Here is a 19,619-nt window from a genome sequence, read left to right as displayed (position 1 = left end):
TAGAGGCCAGTATATGTAAAAAGACTGGAATCACTTCCCGAATCGCCTCCTTGTCATGCTAGAGATCCTTTTGCTGGCAGCAACTCACCAGCATTATGATTGCTTTGAGTGCATTTACATGTACTCACCTCACCCCCTCATAGCCCCAGGTAATTTAGTGTCACTCCATCACTACTCCCTAACTGGTGAGAAGAGAGATTCTGTAATGTTTTGGCCAGCAAGGGAGTGACGCTGTATGAGCAGGAGTGATGCTGTATGAGCAGGTGAGTAGTCTCTTTAGTGATCCTGTTGCTGGTGAGTTACAATCAACAAAAGTATCCCTAAGGGTCGAGGAAACCAGCTTTTATTCTGCACCAGCCATGGTTTGACATTTAAAAACATTTAAAAAGCCTAAAAAAAAAAAAAAGAACAAAATTAACTTTAGAAGCTGAATCCGAAAATAGCAGGTGAGGTCAAAGAACTGAGCACATTACATGTGGTCTCCCTGCAGCTGACTTATCATGCCTTGTTCTGCACAATGTCTTATGTGTGGAGGTGGTCATAAAGCTAAAGTCGGGTCTTTTGATTTTTCATGTCAGTTCCCTCCAACAAGAACGGTGGGCAGTGGCAAACATCATTCCCAATCTCCTGTGACTAGCAGTCCAATGCAGCAGTGCCTAAAGCTAGGTATACGCTTCAAGGTGTTTTTCTTTAGAATATACTGATCAGTGCTGCAGAGGCTGATCGAATACTGGATTTGCCACTGGACTGTATAATAGGAGCTGGTCTAATGATCATCTGTTGAACAGAGAGGGGTACACAGACTGAAATCAGGCCAGTTGTGGCTGAATTTTGATACATGCATGCCTAGCCTTAAGATTTCACACTGCAGATACACCTGATATGAGGCTGTAGACACAGGAGGAACCAGGCACTCACATACCAGGATGTGCTCTGCTATTTTTTAGGAGGAATTCTGGTCATCAGGTACATTTTTTCAGGGCACTGCTTAGGCACAATTAACATTTCAAATGTTTAATTTAATAGTTATATAAAAAAGTTCTGCTATATAAACATAACAGTATGTCAAGCCATTGCAGTGCAAGAAAGGAATGGCCCTACCTGGATGAATTTGTTACTCTGAAGGGCGGTAATTGTTTGCAGGCACAGCTGGCTAGCTTCGATGTCGTTCTGAAAAGCTGCGGTGAAAATTGGTTGGAAAGGCATGAACTCCTGTAAAAAGTAAAAGGTGTAAGTTACATTTATGAATATGGAAAGGAAAAGTCTACTAAAGCAAACATATAGACATATAGCCTGACATGCAAAAAAAGTGTAACAATGACCTGTAATTATAAAAAAAAAAAATATTTTTAATTTATTGTAATTATAAAAAAAAACTAAAATTCAGTTTAACAAAAACATGAAGGTTGCCGTTGTTTTACTCAATCTGATTATTCTAGTTGCCTAGCTGTCAAACCTAGCATGAAGGTAAGAACTTCTCCAACTGTCCTAATCTTCCTACTTGTTACATATTGGTGACTTCAAATACTAAAGATAGCAGGTCAGCACAGCAGCAAGGAAACTAGCATTAATTAAAGGCAGGTCAGCTCATTATCACATTTACCTGAAGGCAAATCAGTCATAAATGAATTTGGATTAGTTTATATGGCTTACTACTGCAACCTGCTTTTTGGTTTAACAAGTAAAATCAATAATGCTAACATTGGAGGTCTTCCATACAACTCCTGCATAAAAAAAGCAAAAAATGATGATGATGCTGATGTTTGCTCTCAGAAATAAATTTCGAAAAGCTATGCTGCGGTGTATTGGTTACTGCTCAGAGCACTCAGACTGAATGGATGTAAGCAATGAAATTAAATCTCAATGTTAAATGCCGTAAGTGTAAAACTGATCCCCAAGCAATCGCTGACTTCATCAAGAATGTTACTCTTCTATTTCTGACATGGTTAGCACCTGGGAAAGTTGAACGTTCTACTATACTATGGTTTTTGTATAGACCAGGGGTTTCCAAACATTTCAGTGCAAGGGGCCATATTATATTGTTTACAAATATTTGTGAGCGGGGACAAAAAAAAAAAATTGTTTTATAAATGAACAAATAAAATTTAAATGAATGAATAAAGGTGCTCCAAGAAACAACTCAGAAGCCACTTATCACATTAGAGCCCCTTTTCACATCAGAAGCACCCCCCCTTCCAAATTAGGGTCCCTTTACATCTGAGTCCCCATCAGAAGCAGGGGCCAATTGATTTGAATCCTCAGTCTATACACCAAGTCTGAGGATACCCCACCGACCCAAGCTTCGGGACGGATAAAGTCTCATAGCTGGCCAAACTTCGCCTGTTTGGAGACCCATGGCCAAAGACTCCGATCTCTGACATTGAATTTGTCAAAACTGCACTCCCTGCACATTAAGCTCAGCTTCAATAGATAGGAAGTTTCAAGAGCCAAAACAGTTTACCCTCCTATAATCAAAGGGGTTTTTTATGTTTGTCAAAACAGAAAAAAATCCATTGTCAGTATTCAGGACATGACAAGGCTTGGGGGTTGATTGAAAGAGCATTTTTGTGAAAAAAAACCCAATCACTAATAAACTAAAAAATAAAAATGCACCAACGCTTATACATGTAGCAGTGGTAAGCATTCATTATATTCACTCTTATCTATATGTATATACAGCATTACCTGGGGGGCAACAATAGACTTTGCTGTTTCGGCCATTTTTGCAATATTTCTAGCAGCTTCAGCTTCTGAAATGAGAAGGACAGACTTTTATACAATGTGTCCAGGGGAAAAAAAAAAAAAAAAAAAGACATGACTGAACAACATTCACTGAAACAACTAGTAATTTAGAAAATCGCATTACTGACAGTCTAAAGCATAGACATGGCAACAGAATTAATTCTAAAGCTCATTAGACACTGAGAGAAGGCACTCACCCACACTAAGCCTTTTCTCTACCCAGGCCAGGATATCCTTGGTGTATTTTGACCATGCTTTTGCATATGCCAGTGCAGATTCCACACCACTGTCATTCCGCATGAGCATGTTGTCCACTTCTTCTGCACGTAGGTTCCCTGAAAACAACATGTAAAGGGAAAATAAAGGATTTCGATCGGCAGCTCCACGCTGGCTTGCAGACAGTCCTGACCAAGTAACTGCTCAAGTAACTCTGATCTTGGAGAGTTCTATAATGCTGCTTGACACTAAATAGGATTGACAAGGGTTTTAGAAAGAAAGGGTCAGAGACACAAGCAACTTAGATGAGCCTGTCACCTGCCATATGACTACTAAAATAATTGAATGTGCATATTTCAAAGGACAGGCTTTCTAAGAACAAAACTGATAAATCCAAATAAATGTTTGTTATACATTAAGTTAGCAAAGGAATACATAAGAAACCTTGAATGAATAACAACCAAAATATACAGGAACTTATTTTGTGCATTTCAGAAAACATATTCCTCATTTCCAGATAATAAATGATTTCTTGCCATCTGTTATTCTCAGTAAATCTGTTGATCTATGGCCACCTTAACTCTGGGGAAAAAAAAAATCTGTAGTCAAAGAGGGGCAGATATGGCCAAGTTTGTCTTTAGGGAAGCCTTTCTCAACCGGGCTTCTTCTAGAAGATGCTACGGGGTCCTTTAGGAATGAACACTCTTGAGTATTCACTGACATCAATGATCTTTTTGCCGGTGGTAACAGCAGCAGACTTCCACTGATCAACAATGCAAGGCGCTCCCTTCTTCCAATGGCCACTAATGTAAGGGACCATACACAGGCCACCAGTTCAAAGAAGGCACCATTTCCACTGCACACCAAGTAAAGGAGCATATCTCCTCTAAACACCAAAGTAAAAGGGACACCACAATTTCTTTGCGTTTCTTCTCTGGTTATTTGTTTAACTGATTTATAATTAAAAATAATTTTGTCTCAGATATCACAGAGCTTGGGGGTGTTAACAAAATACTGCCCAGCTTTGAGTGTCAAATACCTTCGGTATTTCACACTCTAATTTTTTTTTTTTTAATAGTATTATACTTACAACCTACCGATTCAGTTAATGTACTGTGAGCTGTAGATGTAATAATTTAGCAGGGGTTCCTAGAGACCTAAAATTTATTTTAACCACTTTTTGTACTCAAACGTCCTTAGATGGGAAGGGTGATATCTTGGTCATTGCTGCAGCAATGACCAAGATATCATTCTTTACAGCCAGCAATTCTATACCAAGTAAAAGTAACTTAAGAGCAACCAGATTACTTTTACAGGCAATGAGGATTTAGCCACTTCTGGTTTTGGGTCTTTGTTTACAAGCTAGTTTTAGATCGAACCACTCTGAGTTTGGGCCAATGCTTTCAAGGGCAAACTAGACATCTGGGGTCTAATAAACCCCCACCAGACCTCCTGTGTAACTTTAAACTGGTAACCTGTAAAGGCTTTGAAAGCGTCGCCTATGGAGATTTTTTTAAATTTGGCGCCATTGCACAAGTGCGTGCAATTTCAAAGCATGACATACTAGGTATCTATTTACTCGGTGTAACATCAGCTTTTATATTTTACTAAAAAAAAAACAAAAAAAAAAACTGGGTACTCTATTATGTGTTTGAACATTAAAATTACTTAAAAAAAAAAACACTGTGTTTGAAAAACTGCTCTGCAAATACCATGTGAGATGAAAAAAAAACCTGCAAAACCCATCAATTATTCTCTAGGGTTTCTGCGTTACAAAAAAAAAAAAAAAAAGGGGTTACAAGTAGTTTTCTAGCACAAAAATGTTTTTTTTTACATGTCGGAGAGGAATATTAGAATTAGCCCAGACTGTAAGTGGCTAAGTGTTAAAAAGACAAAAAACAAAAATAACTGAGAAATACTGGTCTGGGACTTCAGTAAGGAATGTAACTTTTTTGGTATTACTTTATTCACTTTCCTTTCTCAAAAGCCTCTTTTTTTTTAACTATAAAAAGGATACTTTTAACATACAGAATTGCTTTAACAGGTAAGCCATGCAAATCTGCATTTACAACCTTTCACCTGTTTGTTGCCGTCACTTGTGACCTATACAGGATGCAAGTTGTCAGCTTCAATGTCTTGATAAAGTCATGTTAAGTCACAAGGCTTTCAGCACACAGATTTATATGAAAGAGAACATCCCTAGCATTCCTTTAGATATGCACGCCACCATGGCCAGTTCACTATTATCACCCTGCAGAAATAAGCAAAGTGCATGCATATTAAATCACACCAGGGATGGGTTTTTTTAATGCAATATTGGGGAACTCTTTTTTTTTGGTTTGCTGCTGCTGCTCCTCCCCCCACCATAAAGAAATTTTTAATTATTTGTATCTCTGAAGGATGGCACATGCTGTATAAAAATGATGATTTTAAGACTGCTGGCAATGTATCAGTGGGGTATCTAAAGTAACAGTTTATTTTCAACACAAAGATCCACTTATTTATTAACGCAGCAGTTTGTGGGTTGTGCATGTATTAATAATACTCCTCAAATTACGAAGAGCTAGATATGTTATTAGATTAAACAGGCCCATCATTGTATAAACAGAAAGTAATCTTTTCTCTGGCAGCACAAAACTGCCGACCCACGCCACACAAAAGCAGCCAGCACTAAGTGCGGGTTATGAGCATGCACTTAAAAGTCAACCTGAAATGGCCTAAAAGTATCTTAGGTAATCGTGCTGAAATGTAGAACCCGTCTTTATCATCAGGCCAATTCCCATATTCCTGTGGATCTTTTTCAATCCTAGGTCAAGGTATACAAAAAGCCCAAAGTTCTATGTTTTGGTAGGTCTATGTATGTAATATGAAGACCAATATAATCTATCCAATCAATTTGTAGCCAATCAGGCTGATCTGCAGTTGACATGGTGCTGAACATGTGATCAGTTATGACACCAGCCTTTTGATGGCTTCATGGTTTGGTGGAAAGCGAAGACCGGCTTCATACTGCTGCGCTAAAGTTTGGTGTATCTGAGGGTTTTCATGCATTTTGCCCACAGTTTTAGGCACGGTCCCCGTAGACATTCTATTATGTTGTATGTTTTTGCAGCATTTTCTTAAGCGCATAAAAAGTCCTGCATGTTGCATCTTTGGTGCGCTTTCAGAAAACACACCAAAAATGCACAACCTAAATGAGAGTCTATAGGACCATGACTAAAACTGCAGGTAAAACATGAAAAACTGCAGATACACCCGTGCTGCTGCCAACCGTAGTGAAGCCTGTCTAAAGCTTGCTGTATCAGTTATTTACGGCATTCCTTGAATGTAACCGTTTTGGGAAACTGTTAAATCAATTGGTTTAGCTCTGCTTTAATTCCAGGAGAGGGCTTACACTTGGGTAAGTCCTATGAACAGTGTAGGTCTTGGATCTACGCATCCCCCCCAGGGATAAAGGAAATTTCAAGAATAACACTGACACTTGCAGAAGACTTGAACATCAGCATTACCCGTTATCTTTTTACGTCAGATCAAATTAACTTTAAAATCGCCAAGAGACCATTTCAGTAAATGCATTAAGGGGAGTTTCATAGGCACCCTTTAAAATTCTGAAGGGGTGCCGCACTGAAAGCATCAGGGTTGGCGCCCGAATCATGTAACGATTAGTGGCTTCACTGAGGTCAGAGTGTCCACACTCGATATTCCTTCCTCAGTGCATTCCTTTTCTCGCTCCCTGACCACTTTGCTTGTCACACTTGTACTAGGGGTGGGCAGAGCCTGATAGGGAAATGAGAAGTCCCTGATCAAGTCCCCTTTTCTTTTGACTGACAGTGGACGAATGCATAGCTGCTATGCAGTCCAATAGTGGCTTTCAAATCTGCACCCTGACATGCTCTGTCATTCAAAATAAAGCGAACCTAATGGAGAACTATTCTCTTAGTTGCCCATCAGGCTCCACCCATCCAGAGACAATTAATTTCCCACTTCTGGTTTCGGGTCTTTCTTTACAAGCTAGTTTTAGATTTGGGCCAATGCTTTCAAGGGCAAACTAGACATCTGGGGTCTAATAGACCACCAGCAGACCTCCTGTGTAACTTTAAACTGGTAACCTGTAAAGGCTTTGAAAGCATCACCTATGGAGATTTAAGTACCATAGTTTGGCGCCTTTCCACAAGTGCGTACAATTTTAAAGTATGACATATTAGGTATCCGTTTACTCAGTGTAATATCTTTTATACTTTAACTAAAAAAAAACAAAAACATTGGGTACTCTATTGTGTTTTTGAGCATTAAAGTGAAAAAAAAAAAAAAAGTTGCGTTTGAAAAACAAGTAGTTTTCTAGCACAAAAATGTTTTTTTTACATGTAGGAGAGGAATGTCAGAATTAGCCCAGACTGTAAGTGGCTAAGCGTTCCTCTGTGTTAAACGACAATAAAAAAAAAAAAAAAACAACTGAGAAATGCTGGTATGGAAGTTCAGTAAGGAATGTAACTTTTTTTGGCATTACTTTATTCAATTTTCTTTCTGAAAAGCCTTTTTTAAACTATACTAAACTATACTTTTGACATACAGAATTGCTACCACCAGTTTATTTGCGAATTGGCAGTGATTCTTTAAAATTTGACCCTGGCATGGTTATCAATCTGCAACCATAGTTAAGAATCTGTCGCTTTTACCAACACTGGTGCAAATGTTGTCTGAATTAGGCGCAGATAGGTCTCAAGGAATTTACCGCCAGAAAACGTTCATTAGGACTATTGAATTTCCTGGATCATGTTAATGTGACCAAATTTATTAAGCAGAACACATCAGATTTTCTGTTCAAGTCTTTACCTTGTATGTCATCTCTCTCATGAATCGATCCAGCCGAGTCCTCCACAGAGAGATTTTCAAATGACTAAAAATAAACACATTACATTAGAGGTTATATTGCGTACACACCTAGATAAATCCAGTGTGAGTGATGCATTGTCAGCAAAATCCTAAACTCCAGGCTTATCATCAAGTCTTGCACTGCGGCATAGGCTCTTCATTAGCTGAAACAGCTTACTCTGATTTAACTGCACTCTGCAGGCTTCACACAGTGTGCATTAGAATCTGCAGGAAGTCAGATGGAGCCCACCTCATTTCCTGGCTGGAGGACATCCAGCATCATCCATCTCTATTCTCCCAAACTTGGCTGCCCCTGGTCCACCCCTTTTATTCATTGGGTTTCAATCATGGAGTCTCTGCATCACATGAGCATCACCTGCTGAGGAATACCCACTCCTGCAGACTGACATTCATCCATCAAGACATTTTGATATTTCCATAACTCCTCCAAAGAGCCAGCTCATGCTTACATCAAAAGAGTACTGAGCCAGGGTGCCGAGATGTTTTCAGAAAACTATGAACAGCACCCTGCCAATGCCGCCCACCAGACATGATCTGCCTGCATTGCATAAACAAGCACAGAGGCCCAGTGATTACATCACACTAGGTCTAAAAGTATGCAATCTTAAAGATTTACTTTAAAATGTCATTAGTATGCTCATGAATGGAAGGGAAGAGAGAGGGGGAAGGGGTCACCAGAGAAGACAAAATATAAGCAGAATAAACTTCAGCTTTAAAATATCAAAGATCATACATTAGTTTGTTGCAGCAATCAGTCTTATGTTGTTCTCTTACTTCTTGTAAATGGTTCAGAGCTAGCTTTCTGCTATAGTTTTAAGGCTTGTATGCATGTGTGTTAATTATGAAGAACGAAGCAACACTCAATGTGTTTAGGACGTTTTTGAGGTGTTGAAAAAGCATCCAGAAGTTTGGTAATTGCCCATGAAAGAGTTGTTTTTCTAGTAGGGATGTGATGTAGAGGAAATGATTTGCTTTGAGGTGTGCTTAGGCTGTGGTGTGATAGCAAGCATTTTGGATTCCTATACTTCAATCAGCTGGATATTTGGCTTGGTCCAGCTCAAGATGATCGTGGAAAGAATGGCCCAGCGGAAAAGGGGTGGGTGTTGAAAAGTATTGGGTGCATCCCATAGTCTCACAGAGAATTTCCAAGGGGCGTTTCCATACTCTTTGATTATACCCACATGATATATCTGTGTTTAAAGCCCTTCTTGAGATTATTAGACCCGGACTGTGAGCCACAAATAATACGAGGCGTTACCAGAAGAACGCTTCCTTTTAACTTTGCGGTAAGTCATGTCTAAGTATTCACTTTATCTCCAATTCTGAAGACAATTACCCAGTCCCCCTGCCTTGTGATTGCAGTGAGTAAATTCCAAACTTCGATTTGTTTAAATATCAGGTATTACATTTGCACACCTCTTCTATGAGTACTGATACATTCATGTAAGCCTTCATGACACTTGCTGGCAATGTCACTTCCATGTACCAACACTTGCTGGCACTGACACCGACACAAAAAGCTTTGCCACTGGTAATAATGCTCAATGCCTCTGCTCCTACCTGGCACCATCAGTATTCCTGGCTGGCTTAATGTCTTTGCTTGCACACAGAAGCAAATGGTGTTACCACACAGCTGCCCTGTACAAACAGAAAGTGACTGGAGCTGCTCTGTCCTAGTTCTTCATTACTTCCCAAAGCATTCTGGGATACTGGAACCTTTACTGTCTTACCCCCAGCGCCCAGCTAACACTTTCTAAATGCTTGACTAACATGTGATAAATACTATAGATGTGGTTATGGCGCACTACCATTGAAATTATTGAAGATTGCTGACAAGCACGGATGTGTCCATAAAACAACATGCTGCGTAATTTTTATCACAACATAGTGCTACCACTCTGTGTACTAACACATACATGTATATTGCCGCGCTTATTGTGACAAGTGAAAATCAATAAAACAAATGTTGAGTTACAATATATGAAAAGTAAAAGAAAAGATGCAGATAAAGGTTCCAAATAAGTCTAAATCAGTGAAGGGTTTAATCGAAATAAAGTCCTTTCTGTTCAGGTACTTCCTACACCAAAGTGTACTACCACCTTAAGTTTAGAGGACTCTTACCGGAACAAATGGACCCTTTTTATAAAAGAAAGTCACATGAGCTTGTAAGTTAATGCACCATCTGTAGTGGACCTGATATCACTTCCAAACTCCACATATGATCACCAAGGTATCACATCCAGTGACATAAGATAACCAGCCGTGACATATAAGAGAACTGAAGAGGTTCACATAGGGTAAAACTGTAAATGTACTTTTATTAAAAAGGAAATTAACGAATCGCTCACAAGATTAAAATCAAAAAGCACGTAATAGTATAAAAGGGCAGCTCCTGGTGCCATGTCCACGATGACGGCAGATGTGACAAAATGCGTAAGCCAAAGTTTACACTTGTGACATCACCACGCGTGCTGTAATTAGGAAGTGGCCAGATTGAATCCCAGGACCAGTATTTTATACTATTAAATGCTTGTTGATGTTAATATTGTGAGTGGTTAGTCATTTTTATTTTTTTTTTTAACAACAGTACATTTATGGTTTTACTCTATGTGAGCCTCCCCGATTTTTATGTCATGGCTGGTTATCTTATGCCACTTGATACGATGCCTTGGTGATCCTATGTGGAGCTTTGGAGGCGACATCAGGTCCACTACAGATGCTGTATTAATGTACAAGCTCTTTTTATAAAAAAGGGTCCATTTGTTCTGGTAAGAGTCCTCTAAAGTCAATGTGGTGATACACTTTGGTGTTGGAAGTTTCTGGACACAGAGGTCTTTTTTTTCTATTACACCCTTTACTGATTTGGACTTATTTGGGACCTTTATCTGAATCTTTTCTTTTACTTTTCATATATTAAAATACATTGGTTTTGATTATTTTCATTTGTCACAATAAGAGCAGCAATGTAAATTTATATATTTGTACACAATTTGTTTTTGCCAGCTGCTATCATTTGATCTGTCAGCACAATTTCTGTTTGTTTAGCACTCCTGTATACTGCACTGTGCGGTGCCCGCTGTAATATTCATAGCGAGTACTCAAGTGCGGTTATGAAGATTTAATAACACTGCTTAAATGTCTTATACATAGGGTATTGCTGTACATGTGAAGGAGCCTGAAGGTGGAAAATGAAAATACAGATGACACATTTCAAAGACTTATTGAAAATATTCTGTAGCAACGTTTCCAAACGCTACTTGTTTTTTCTGTGGATGGGACATAGCATAGCATAGTATTTTTCCCAAAATCTGCCTTCTAGGACACTATACTTCCTGTAGTGCCAGCTAACTATTGTAGACCCCACAGGGAGCAATCTGAAAATGTCTGAATAGGCTTGAATATTTTCCAGTGGACATGAAATAACATCCCAAATAGATCTTGGCAGCCAAAGAGGGTAGGGCATGTGTTTATTACCAGGACAGGCAGCACTTTGGACACAAACAAAAGTTGTGATTGTGCCAGACCAATTAAAGTTTGGAAAACAGTGCTGTGGGATAAGCTTCTGGAAAAATTCCACTCTCAAAATATGGAAACTATATTGTCAAAAATAATTTTCTCTAAAAATATTTAATTAAATGTTTTTCTTTTTTTTCTGTCACTGTTATGGTTAACAATAGCAACTAGAAAATGACCCAACATAATTATTTTTTTTAAATATGTTTATTAAGGTTTAAAAGAAATTAAATAGGACACAAGGTAAAGTCCAAGGATATGTACAGAGGTGCATATACACTTTAAATTTAGAAACTGCAGATAAAATGTAGAAACAAATGCCCAGCCTGGTCATATCAGTATTGTTAGGACATGAACAAAGTGATATTCATGTAAGGGTCAGTGAAGTTAACGGGAAGCAGAAATGGAGATTACCAGGCTAAACCCTAGCCTATGGAATACAGTACGTGTCATTACCAACTAGGGTGCATGAGTCAAAGGTGTAAAAAAAAGTTGGAAAAGGAAGCTGGGAAAGGGAAAAAGGAGCAGTAGGGGCCGAGATGAGAAAATTATCCAGTTAGTGCTCATCGGGTAAGGCCTGAGGATGCAAACAAATATGGTGAAAGTTGGGGTGCTTTGAGTGGATTGAGAATGAAAGTAGATCTCTTAAGTTACTAGTGAAGTGAAATCAGAGCCGTTGCAAATCATCATACAGGGAAGCCACACTTCTGAAACAGAGTATCAGTCATGTAATTGGACTGTAAGTTTTTCCAACGAACTTAAAAATGTTTTTAATGTAAAAAAAAACAACAAAACAAAAAACACTGAAGTGCAGTTCATTGTGACGTGTGCAAGCACCCGTCTTTGTCTTCACATGGATCCCCTGAAGGACCCAGTTCTGGATAAGACCCATAGGGGGAGATTTACTAAAACTGCTTTACTCAGAATCTGGTGCAGATGTGCATAACAGCCAATCATCTTCTAAGTAAACCATGCAGTTTTAGTAATTATCCTCCATATTGTTTAAATACCAGAGGTGTATGTGATCTTACTTGAATCTATATGTTTTTCTTCCAGATATGTGCAGCAATCCAGCATGAAACCTTGCCTCTGTGCAGGAGTTTATTGTAATCAAGACCAGTCATTGCTGTTCTCTTTACGTGTGCAGGATGACTGGTCTTGTCCCTGCCTCCCCAGTAGTTTTCTGATGGCAGAATATAGTGGGTGGGGCCTGCAGGGTCCCTCCCACAGTGCTGCTCTCTGCACAGGTTATGTACAGTATAGTAATGTCATCACTGATACTTACAAACTAATATTGGAGTTTGCAAAGGCATTTGGTGCACACAAAGTGGATTCATATCCTTTCTCGCTATTGAAGAATATATTTTTTTGTGCCTGGAGTTCAGCTTGAGGGAGAATGTCACCAGCACACAGAGAATCACCAATATGGGTAAAAAAGTTTTAATGAACTATCACATAGTTCCAGCAAAGCAAGATTTCGGAATCTCGCAGGACCCCTTCATCAGTTCACATACCTGATGAAGGGGTCCTGCGAGACTCCGAAACGTTGCCTTGCTGGAACTATGTGATCGTTTAATAAAACTTTTGGACCCATATTGGTGATCCTCGGTGTGCTGGAGAGAGTCTCCCTTGCTGATTCTGTTTGGGTCCAGTCGACGGTCGCGCAAGCACCCACTTATACACACAGCCATTTTTAACACAGGAATGTGTGCATTCGGATTGTACACTTCCCATTTAAACTGAAGTCTGAACTACATAGGACCATGCAAAGCCGCGACTAACATGCAAGGGGGACCCGCAGGTACTTCCAGGCACAGAAAGGTCTTTTCACTTCACTGTTTTTATTCTTGTGTTTAGACTTTTGAAACATTGGACAAGTCAGTTTTTTTTTTTTGCACTACAACAAAAATATAAAAGGTAATTAACTGCTATGGACAGCACAGACACCATAAATTTGGTCTAGTTTTTGTAACAGAGCCTCAATCGGTATTGCAAGTCAGCAATAACTTGTGGAACAAAACAAAGCAAGCAACTGTGCACTATATTTATAGTTACTGCTGTAATATGAGGGCCCCAATTTAAAGATTTAAATCAAGTCCTACCATCATTTGCTTTGATAGTCTTACATTATGCTAGCCACTTGAATCCACAGAGAGAGTTGGAAATAAAACAAGACGTATTACAAAATGTAGGATTATATTTCCTGTCTTTATTTCATTGGTCTATTGTCCTTAATGAGAGATAAAGGGCTCATGTACACTGCAGCAGATAAACTCACGTTCAGGAGCTGTTCAGCGTTTTTTTTTCCAGCAGCCCCTGAACTCTCCCTAATGTTTTCCCATGTGTCCATGTACACATTGTCATTTACAGGCAGTTGAGTTTACAGTTGTCTTTTTTTTTTTAAAGCACCAAACTTGCGTTCAGGAGTAGATTTTATCAGCATATCAAACGCCAAATGCTTGTAAACGCAGCTAACGGCGTTTATAAGCGTTTGCATTTAGAAGCGTTTTTAACTGTTCCATATCCAGATGCTGTCCAGAGCCTTTTTTCAATCATCAGAAATGCATGCAAAGTGTTTTCCATGTATCCAAATGGACCTAGTACACCAGCGCAGTCAATTCCAGGTTATCTATAAAAACCGCTTCTAAACCCAAACGCTCATAAACGCGGTATGCAAACATGGCTAAACAGACGGTTTTTAGCCTACGTTTTCCAGAAGTCAGTTTCCATGGTTCAGGAGTGTTTCCCAAACGTCCCGTGTATATGGAGCCTTAACTTATCAGCTAAGCTGCAAGGTAATCTTATACATAAAAGCAGGTCTGAGGATTGTGCTCCAGAGAAGCCAAAGAATAAAACAAAGAGCTAAGCAGGTAACGTGAGTCATTACATATCTAGATCAATGTAGAAGAATACACAGGTAAACAAGGTTCAATCTTTTTTTAATACGGACGTGCAGCACATTATTCCACTCTCCTAATATCTTTTTTTTTTTTTTTTAATATGGACGTGCAGGCACATTATTACGTCCTCCTAATAGGCCATTGAAGTTAAACCATACAATGTAATAGGCACTACAATTTACTCTGCTGAAAATAATATCAATGGATACTTTCACAATCTGCCATGTGATTTCCTGTAGTTATTGAAACATGGTGCAGTTCCCTTTTCAGTGTGATGCCCCAGAATCACGTTTGGTAGTTTAAATAATGAATACTGGGACATTCCATTTTGTGTAGCTCATTTTCAAAATGCAGGAAGTCAGCTGACTTTCTAACCAAACAAAGCAAAGAATACCATAAAAAAAAAAAAGTTTTCCCATTTAAGCATTAAGAAGTAGCATTCAAGTGATGCAAAAGAAAAATTAAAAACACACTCAAAATAACATTATTACATTATTTCCTAAAGGAAAACTGACAAAAGTGTATGTATAGCAAAAACCTTTTTTTTTTTTTTCAAATTTGGACATAGGAAAAAAGATACGTCTCCTGTCCATTTATTGTTTGTGGTCTATGTCGCATTGGGATATTTTCCTTCACTTCCTGTTCCAATAGTAGAATTCCTTTCACTTCCTTTCCCAAAAGACTGAACAGGAAGTGGGAAGAAATCTCTACAAAGCAAGGGGGTATTCCATCTTAGACCATTATCACCAGAAAAGGTGACTATTGGGAAATTTCACCTTCTCGAACTGCTGACAACGCTAAAATGTTAGCTTTGTCTCACTGCAATGGCCACCAGTACAAATGACAAGGGTGAATCTCCTTACAGCAGACACAGACAGCAATAAAAACAAGACAGGGATTCTTGCCCTTCCCCACTCAATCCAAAACTATAACAAAGTTTTTATTCTACATATACTTATTATAAATCATAACTAAAGGCAAACGTTTTTTAGTTTTGAATACAGTGCGGAGTGATTAGGACCCCTGACAAGATTTTATTCCAGTTTGTGGTCCTGTTAGTTAGGGACATTCACACAATCTATTCTGGTGACTGTTCTCACCAAGAGTGAAAGTGAAATAAAATGCCAACATTTTGGGTTGTCGCCAGTACAGGTATACAGGGGAAATCTTTCAGTGGAAATGCTAGTTCTGGTGACCCTGTTGACAACCATAGATCCCCTCACTTTGAATTTTCTCTCACTTCCTGTTTTGGCTATGGAACAGTATGTAAAAGGAAATGTCTCCAACGGATCACAGATAAGAGGAAAATATAAAACGCTCTTACGGTATCCAAACTGAAAAAATGCCTTTAGTTCGACCTTAAACAATGCGTCCTCTAGGCAATTATTATGAGAATAAGAATTTATAAGTACATACATGAGAAAACCCCATTATACTGTTGGGAAGTTGCAATTTTTGCAAACACAAAGTATTTTCACTTGCCTCTAACAGCCAAGTACATGATTAGAGATCTGAACCCTTGATCCTCTCAGGTGTCACTTGCTAGCTTGTTCAATGACTATCTACTGCAATTATGTTGTCTCGATATCATACAATTCATATACACGTATAGGTATCCGAGAGTTTACTTAGTAGAGGATCACCGAATATACTTTTATTGGCTTTTACTGTAGGCAGTAGATAAGTTAAAATAGATAACTCACCCGACTTCTACGAGATGCATGAAGCCCCAGTGATGAGCCATTGTCTACATCTCCCATAAGGAAATCTGAAACTCTGCAGAGGAAATGCGAAGGAGAAATATGACTAAGCAGACGCTATAAAGCAGACAAGCAAGGACAACTAGTGACCCATGACCTGACATTATTTCCCTTACAGAATCAACTACTATGTTAGAATTCTACTTTGATGGCTTAACTAACATTGAAGCATACTTCTTTTAACAGACCTCAGCTACAAACTAGATGGGAGCTGGAATTGTGTAATTTGGCATTTTACAGTCATCAGGGTCACTGAAAAAACAAAAAAAAAAAAAAACAAACAAAAAGGTATGTGGCTGTAGCAAAAAATCTCTTTTTTCTTTTTTTTTTTTAAATATTCGAAAAGACTGTTATAAGTCAACATGCTGGCTGGTTCAGTGTATTTTACCAACTTGACATTTCTGAGAATTGGCTTTACAGTAGCTATTGTTGGCAATCAATCATGCAGAACATAGAAATTAGGTAATTGGAGGGTGACTGTGCTGTGCTATAAATAAAAAACAAACTAAAAAAAAAAACAGACCACTGAAAGATCCTGAATCTTTAATAGTCTCATTACACTTACACACTGCCGAAGGTGAATGCTAAAGTGTCAATCGATGCGAAGATATCACCAAAACTTTCCCTCCTGTTCTCTTCATTAATGTTCTTGAAGTTCACTGCTAAAAACAAATAACAAAGACAAAAATTACTCAGAAAATCAGATTAAGGCTTTAAACTGTATATAAAGGCAAACTTTTGCTAGCTATAGATAGATGAACAAGGGTTATACTTCCCACTAAATTTTGCTGTGGTCTGTGTCCCCACTGGGAAGAATCATCCCTCTATTTGTCCTGGTGACCACTGTAATAGAGACATTCTAAAGGGGAAACCCTAGATATTTAATGAAAGCAAGAGGTGAGGGGAAATCTTCCAATGGAGAGAAACGTTCAGGTGGCAACTAAGACGGGAATTCCCCTCACTTTAGGGACAATTTCTCTCACTCCTTGTTGTGTCTTCAAGACAGGAAGTGAAGGGAAATCTCCCCAGCAGGACATAGCAAAAATATGATGGATATAAGTGGAATAACACTTCCCTCCTCTAGCCAAAACTAATACATACACACAGCGCTTGGACCTTGAAGAAGGGGGTACACCCTAAAGGCTTGTCCTGAAAAATTGCATGTTAGTGCAAATAAAAAAAGTATCACTGACAGTACTCAATTGTTTCTGGCTATGTATACACACAAATATACAAGGCTAGCAGAAACATTTTTCTCCGCCAAATAATACAATAATAAAGACATGATTATGCTGTTGTTACACAGCAGATTAGTGTTGAAAAATACATTGTTTTCATGCAAAAATGCTCCAGTGACAGCAAAATATAAAACTATACATTTCCCATGATAAAGACAAGGTCAACAAGAGAAGGCTACTGTGTGGTCAGAAAAAAGCTCTACATAATATACCAATGAACTAGAATGTAGCTATACAAATATTATTGGTACCAAAATAAAGCCAAACTGCTGTCGTCAAACAAATGTCTCATTTTTTTTTTTTCTGAAGGCTCCAGAGTTTTGAGTGAAAATTAGGTCGGTCATCTACGGTTTGATAATGTCCTGCATGGAAGGTTCAATGAGATGTTGCTCAGGTCAAGCAAGTTTTTCATTTTTTCCTGTACATCCCACAGTTTTGAGTGGAAGATTAGGTTGGTCATATACAGTCAGGTCCATAAATATTGGGACATCGACACAATTCTAACATTTTTGGCTCTATATACCACCACAATGGATTTGAAATGAAACAAACAAGATGTGCTTTAACTGCAGGCTGACAGCTTTAATTTGAGGGTATTTACATCCAAATCAGGTGAACGGTGTAGGAATTACAACAGTTTGCATATGTTCCTCCCACTTGTTAAGGAACCAAAAGTAATGGGACAGAATAATAATCATAAATCAAACTTTCACTTTTTAATACTTGGTTGCAAATCCTTTGCAGTCAATTACAGCCTGAAGTCTGGAACGCATAGACATCACCAGATGCTGGGTTTCATCCCTGGTGATGCTCTGCCAGGCCTCTACTGCAACTGACTTCAGTTCCTGCTTGTTCTTGGGGCATTTTCCCTTCAGTTTTGTCTTCAGCAAGTGAAATGCATGCTCAATCGGATTCAGGTCAGGTGATTGACTTGGCCATTGCATAACATTCCACTTCTTTCCCTTAAACTCTTTAGTTGCTTTTGCAGTATGCTTTGGGTCATTGTCCATCTGCACTGTGAAGTGGCGTCCAATGAGTTCTGAAGCATTTGGCTGAATATGAGCAGATAATATTGCCCAAAACACTTCAGAATTCATCCTGCTGCTTTTGTCAGCAGTCACATCATCAATAAATACAAGAGAACCAGTTCTATTGGCAGCCATACATGCCCACGCCATGACACTACCACCACCATGCTTCACTGATGAGGTGGTATGCTTAGGATCATGAGCAGTTCCTTTCCTTCTCCATACTCTTCTCTTCCCATCACTCTGGTACAAGTTGATCTTGGTTTCATCTGTCCATAGGATGTTGTTCCAGAACTGTGAAGGCTTTTTTAGATGTTGTTCGGCAAACTCTAATCTGGCCTTCCTGTTTTTGAGGCTCACCAATGGTTTACATCTTGTGGTGAACCCTCTGTATTCACTCTGGTGAAGTCTTCTCTTGATTGGTGACTTTGACACACATACACCTACTTCCTGGAGAGTATTCTTGATCTGGCCAACTGTTGTGAAGGGTGTTTTCTTCACCAGGGAAAGAATTCTTTGATCATCCACCACAGTTGTTTTCCGTGGTCTTCCGGGTCTTTTTGTGTTGCTGAGCTCACCGGTGCGTTCCTTCTTTTTAAGAATGTTCCAAACAGTTGTTTTGGCCACGCCTAATGTTTTTGCTATCTCTCCAATGGGTTTGTTTTGTTTTTTCAGCCTAATGATGGCTTGCTTCACTGATAGTGACAGCTCTTTGGATCTCATCTTCAGAGTTGACAGCAACAGATTCCAAATGCAAATAGCACACTTGAAATGAACTCTGAACCTTTTATCTGCTCATTGTAATTGGGATAATGAGGGAATAACACACACCTGGCCATGGAACAGCTGAGAAGCCAATTGTCCCATTACTTTTGGTCCCTTAACAAGTGGGAGACACATATGAAAACTGTGGTAATTCCTACACTGTTCACCTCATTTGAATGTAAAAACCCTCAAATTAAAGCTGACAGTCTGCAGTTAAAGCACATCTTGTTCGTTTCATTTCAAATCCATTGTGGTGGTGTATAGAGCCAAAAATGTTAGAATTGTGTTGATGTCCCAATATTTATGGACCTGACTGTATAACTTGATAATGTCCTGCTCTGAAGGTCCAATGAGAGGGCGCTCAAGCCATGTTGGGATACCCCCTAGGAGCACATCTGAAGTCATAAGTAATAGCTATTTCACCACTGGTGGATAAACTGGCAAATCTCTTGGTAACCTAACCGAAATATTCTGTGGTGGGCTTTCAGTTTCAGTGATGAGCCCACCATACTGCACTCAAACCCAACTCTAACTGCTGCATTATAAAGACTGGTAAAATGTTAC

At 38.9% G+C, this 19,619-nt stretch overlaps 1 protein-coding gene across 4 annotated transcripts in view; it reads right to left on the bottom strand.

Annotated features, from left to right (window-relative positions):
* ARHGAP29 (Rho GTPase activating protein 29) overlaps positions 1 to 19,619 on the bottom strand; it is a 205,482-nt gene that overhangs the window by 46,152 nt on the left and 139,711 nt on the right. For all 4 annotated transcript variants that reach the window (XM_089677292.1, XM_089677293.1, XM_089677294.1 and 1 more), the window contains 6 exons: positions 16,590 to 16,686; positions 15,968 to 16,040; positions 7,792 to 7,855; positions 2,940 to 3,077; positions 2,686 to 2,750; positions 1,102 to 1,212 (listed from right to left, as the gene is read on the bottom strand). In XM_089677292.1, coding sequence (XP_089533418.1) covers positions 1,102 to 1,212; positions 2,686 to 2,750; positions 2,940 to 3,077; positions 7,792 to 7,855; positions 15,968 to 16,040; positions 16,590 to 16,686 — 548 coding nt within the window. The remainder of the gene's footprint in view (positions 1 to 1,101; positions 1,213 to 2,685; positions 2,751 to 2,939; positions 3,078 to 7,791; positions 7,856 to 15,967; positions 16,041 to 16,589; positions 16,687 to 19,619) is intronic.

This window comes from Staurois parvus, unplaced genomic scaffold (assembly GCF_062004578.1).
Source record: "Staurois parvus isolate SC_StPar_1 unplaced genomic scaffold, SC_StPar_1.0 ptg000183l, whole genome shotgun sequence".
Classification (NCBI taxonomy): Eukaryota; Metazoa; Chordata; class Amphibia; order Anura; family Ranidae; genus Staurois; species Staurois parvus.
This window is presented reverse-complemented; position numbering and strand designations above follow the sequence as displayed.